The sequence below is a fragment of the Bombus bifarius genome, unplaced genomic scaffold (genome assembly GCF_011952205.1).
Source record: "Bombus bifarius isolate JDL3187 unplaced genomic scaffold, Bbif_JDL3187 scf7180000007974, whole genome shotgun sequence".
Lineage (NCBI taxonomy): Eukaryota > Metazoa > Arthropoda > Insecta > Hymenoptera > Apidae > Bombus > Bombus bifarius.
This window is the reverse complement of record NW_022884360.1, coordinates 3,751,947-3,757,516: the sequence shown is the minus strand read 5'-3', so window position 1 is coordinate 3,757,516 and position 5,570 is coordinate 3,751,947. Positions and strand designations below refer to the sequence as shown.

The following is a 5,570-nucleotide window of genomic DNA, read 5'->3' as shown; positions in this document are numbered from 1 at the left end:
GGTACTTTTACAGTCTATTCGGTTGCAGAATCTTGAAACTAAATTAAGGTGAAAATGGAGAACAACAAAATTGCGCTTTGTTTTTTACACGAACGCGAATAATCATCGATTATAGATTATACTCATTGTTATTTATTGATGTTTACTCACTGAAATCTTTAACGACTTATCGGAAATATGCTTCCTTTTGACTCCATAAATAATTAATGAATAACAGCATATATAAACAATGTTTATACTGATTTCACATACGCACCGCGACCGTCTCGTCCATGGGTGCACAGAAAAATCACATACGTATTAAGTATTCTGGAGGTGCTACTAAATGTGGGCGAACACTGTCTCGTACGACCACGCACATTTTCCACGCAAATTACTGATTACTACATATTACAATATTCATATACATGTACATAAAATATGAAATGAAAAAGTCAAAGGAAATTGGAAAATGCTTGACTCGAATAAAGTTAAACTCGAAGTATTAATTATACTTTTATGGAGTAATGTGTAATAATACAAATTAATGTACAGCCACATGAAAAATTGAATTTAATGCTTGAATAGTTCTTTCAACTTCTCGCTTTTTTTAAATTAAAGTCTACCAAGTAGGAGAAATATTTTTTAAATTACAATGGAAGCGCCATTGACATAACGCAATTTTTTGATTCGTTGAAAACGAAACCATTATTGGTGGATTATGTTTCTCTTTGTGAAGATTAACTATGGATTTCTTTGGAAAATAATATGTAAAAAAATCTCAGCTATAACAAATTTTGTACATTATCTTAACAGTTTTTCCACTTACTATTTGTTACTCTATGGCAAATATTGGGACAGAAAGTGCGAAGATTCTGAAACATGGATACAGTCAATGAAGAAACAAATGAAAATCGGAGCACTAAAGATTTGAATAAGACGAATTCTCTCGAGAAATTCTACGCCAGTAATGGGATCTTCGTAACTGGAGCAACCGGTTTCCTTGGAAAAGCTCTTCTGGAAAAACTGATCCGCATGTGTCCACACATCGCTACCATTTTCATACTAATTCGTCCAAAGATTAACGAAACCATAGAACAACGATTTAAGAAGCTCATTGATGATCCCGTTCGTAAATATATACTTGTTCCTTTCAATATTCAAGGAGCCAAATTGATTAACTTTCTTTTCTGGAATTGAGCTGGTATTTTTTCGTCCTCAGATCTACGATGACATCAAAGCAAAACATCCCTCAGTTTTGAGCAAAGTTTATCCCGTGAAAGGTGACGTGAGTCTGCCAGATTTAGGTCTTTCGCGAGAAGATAGAAATCTGTTGTTAGAGAAAGTAAACATAGTGTTTCACGTCGCGGCCACTGTGAGATTCAACGAGCCGTTACACGTGGCTATTAATGTGAATACGAAAGGTACTACTCGCGTCATCGAACTTTGGAACGAACTGATGCACCCGATTAGCTTCGTCCACGTTAGCACCGCCTATAGTAATGCGAATCTACATGAGATTGAGGAAAAAGTTTATACGTAAGAATAAGTTATACGTAAACGTTGTTCCATGATTTACGAATATTATATTCATAATTATAGCGTGAAGAATATGTTCACATATTATTGATTTTGCAGCACGAGTTTGAAACCTTCAGAGGTGATCGATATGTGTGACAAATTCGACAAAACGTCCATCACCGAAATAGAAAAAAAGATTTTAAAAACTTATCCAAACACATACACATTCAGTAAGAATTTAGCAGAGCAGATTGTAGCAAGCAAGTGCAAAGGTCTACCAGTTGCGATAGTGCGGCCAAGCATAATTGGTGCTTCTCTGGAAGAACCATGTCCTGGTTGGATAGAGAATATTTCTGGATTTACAGGTACTTTAATAGATATTTTTCAATAGTAATTCAATATCCCTTACATTTCACAAGATTGGAGTTAATTGCTTAGTTTGTGAGCGGCTAGATGAAAGGCTTTCCACTAGATTATCATTATTATAGTTCAAATTTGTTTTGAACTATAATACAATTGCGAGTGCTGCATTTCTGCTAATCACAAATCACAAATAGTTTCTAAATTATTCCAATTTTATGTTACCAGGTACCTTTCTGCTAATCAGCAGAGGATGTGCAACAGCGATACCAGGTAGGAGAGATGCAATATCGGATATAGTGCCTGTGGATTTCGTAGTCGACATGATAATATGTACTGCATGGCATGTCACGTTACATAGAGATCATGAAGTTAAAGTTTACAACTGCACGAGTAACGCATGCCCTTTTAAGTAATTTTTATTACGAATTTTTTTCTACTAATGTAATTCGATTGTTAGAGTATTCCATAAGTTTCAGTTTATTTAAGTAAGCTGAACAATGGAAGCGCACACAAACGTAGAATACGAAAGTCCAATTTTGATTTCAATACGTTAATTTAGGAAGATAGTGATGTAATGTAATACTTATTTAGATTGTATAATATTTGCTGAGATACTCGGATAACAATAAACTTTACTTTAAGCGTATTTCAATTAATTAATAATACAATGTAATTGTTTCAATTGGCAAGATGGGGTCAGATGAGAGATGCCATTGTGAAATGTAGCACAGAAACGCCACTGAACGATACGCTATGGTACCCGGGTTGTCCAATGATAGCTAATAGATATATTTACCAGGTTCGGAGTATAATTCCGCATGTGTTGCCTGCGTTCGTCATAGATATATTTTTAAGACTCCGAGGTAGTAAACCAATGTGAGTATTCTATCGATTCTCATGCAACGAGAAAAATGTTTCTGGGGAAATCTCTGTCTTCATCTATAATAAAAGTAAAACTGATATTTCAGAATGATGAAACTTCTCCTAAATGGCAATAAGCTGTTTACAACGATAGCATATTTTGTCATGCACGAATGGACTTTCCAAAGGGATAACTGTTCTGACTTAGTGAGAAAAGTGAAAATGTTGAACGACGGCGATATGGTCAAACTAGATTTACGGGATATGGATTGGGGGAAGTACGTTGCAATTTACCTGATGGGAATTAGGAAATTTATTCTGAAACAAGAGTTTAAGTCAGCAGCCCGACAACGGTTATCAAGGTGCATATAAAAGTATCTTCGTATAAAAAAATAGGAACTAATATAAATACATTTATTTTCGGTTATTTCAGGTTGTACTGGATACACCAGATCACTAAAATGTCCGGTATAATGATCTTACTATGGATAGTATACCGTATCGTGTACTGACTATTCGAACCTTATTTTTTCTGTTTAAACCAAAGGAATATAAATACAATTTTATGAAGAAGGGATTCAACATCCTCATATCCTCTTCATTTTGCCTTTTCACTCGTCTCCTTTCTAAAGAAATCCATTTATGACATTGCTTGTTTTTCCTATAATATTTTAATAAAAATGCAGTTATTTATACGCACATGATTTCAGAGCTGTAAGCAATTCATCTGCTCACTGAATATGAACATTTTTGCATTATAAGGACAACATTATAATGACAAAATCCTCTGTCATTCTTCACCAAACAAAAGTTACGAGATAGTTATTCGTTGACAATAATAATTTACTATTGGAAAGTCTACTGAGCAATAAACAATGATGGTAGAAAATAAATATATTTTAAAATATAATAGTGCTAAAGTAAATCATTTTTAAGAATCCTTCAATTGCTCTAAAGGCTCACTTTGGTTCTCAAGTTGTTTGCTCATGAACCTTGTAGTTGCTTGACCAATCGGCGTTAAAATATATGATACAGTCAAAGAAATAGAAACTAGATGTGGCATTCATGCTGGATAAAATATTATTTCACATAATAAGTAGTAGATAGGTTTCTATTTAAGTTAGATATACATAGGATGTAGGGTTTTATTTCATGTGTATGTATGTGAATATCGCAATATAAGTGATCAATGATTTGTACAGAAATTGTGTGTGATTCATACAAGACAGCGTATTGCCACATTTATCAACAGCTCATAAATTCGTAATGCGTACGCGGTTTTTATGTGAGTATGGCTATTTTTATTACGATTTATCTGGAAACAGTCCGGCCACAACAGCGCGTTTGTGATTTTCCTACGCTAGGTAAACTTGTAAACAAATTGTTTACATATGTTGAGGTTGACTGATAGAAGAACAAGTGGATGAATTTGTAATAGAAAAATTTAAATAAATAAAGGTATAAGTATAAGTACAAGTATAGTGTATAAGTTTATGCTGATCCATATCCTCACTCTCATAGTGTTGCAATACGATAGAATCTTAATAAATGATACTGGTGGTTGTACTATACATCGTCGCCTTTAAACCTAAAATAAATTAAGTAATTGTAATATTGAAAGTATAGAAGCTGATGAATATATTTCAATATTGAATAATTTGATAAATTAAGAAAGAATATTACTCACATGTGGTATTTATTACCATATGAGTATTAGGCGTCATGATAAATAATTGGAAAGTACGTTTGAAGGGCCGGGTTTATTGACAGTATTTTCGTCAGGAGCCATTTATCAGAAATTAATTAATTATAAATTAATTATTAAATGGATAATTGCCAAAATGTTGGTAGTATAGCTTTTAAGTATATAAGGGATATAAGACATATACATACATATAAAGTATAGATAACGATAAGTATTATTTAAAATGGTCGTTAAATAAGGTTATTTGGGTCAGAGTCATATAAAGTCAAATTATGAACGAAAAGGAAAGTAAATAGAATTTAGCTATGACTAATAAAAGTGAGGGATTATACGAGCCTCTAATAACAATGTCTCAACAGATTAAGACTGTTCATTTTGTTTTATTTTGTTTGTTTTCGTTTTGCTGAATACCGTCAATGGTATATAGTTAAGTTAATGTTAATTGGTAACATAACAACAACATCAAGATGAAGATGACAGTTAAATAAGAGAGAGATGTAAATAATTATGTTAGTTTTATGCAATTATATACATGATGAAGCGGTAAGCGAACTGGTAAAATTAAGGAATGTACACACATATGATGATGTACACACATCGACGCCAATAAAAGTGAGGTTAAAGGAGTTATTGGATGATACGCAATATACGAACCTGGCAAGATTATACGGACAATGGAAACAGAATAACGACAATATGACAACATCGGCAACGTAACTGGACATGATAATGTCCTATTGTAATGGACTATTGTAATAGTCTATTCTTAAGTTATAAAAAAATATGGATAGAGTGACACGGAAGAATAAAAGTACGGCTCAAGGGGTTTCGGAGGCCCCAAGCCCCGTCAGTTCGACGAGTGGTACCTCCCCAGGGTCGCCCCGACGATCGTCACACGACTGGGCGAGGAACGAGGAGAGGACGGTCGGTCCGAAGGCCGTCTCTCGCTCGGAAAGAGCGACCGGGCATCATGCGATCGATTGCGATACAGAGAAGAGATTCTAAATAGTATCGTTGATTCCGGTCGACAAAAGGGAGAGTGCCAAGGAATTACTAAAGGGGAAGGTGGGGCAAAACATCGAAATGGAAATTAACTCTCAAGCGGAGTTGATCGACCAGAGGTACGAGCAACCTCAGGAAA

At 34.3% G+C, this 5,570-nt stretch overlaps 1 protein-coding gene across 1 annotated transcript; it reads left to right on the top strand.

Annotated features, from left to right (window-relative positions):
- The first annotated feature begins 861 nt into the window (after window positions 1-861).
- Window positions 862-3,264, top strand: LOC117216993 (putative fatty acyl-CoA reductase CG5065). The gene is made up of 7 exons (XM_033464224.1): window positions 862-1,107; window positions 1,202-1,518; window positions 1,618-1,865; window positions 2,089-2,272; window positions 2,554-2,739; window positions 2,832-3,086; window positions 3,158-3,264. The coding sequence occupies exons 1-7, from the start codon at window positions 862-864 to the stop codon at window positions 3,234-3,236; spliced, it is 1,515 nt and encodes a 504-aa protein (XP_033320115.1). The 3' UTR covers window positions 3,237-3,264.
- The last annotated feature ends 2,306 nt before the right edge of the window (window positions 3,265-5,570 follow it).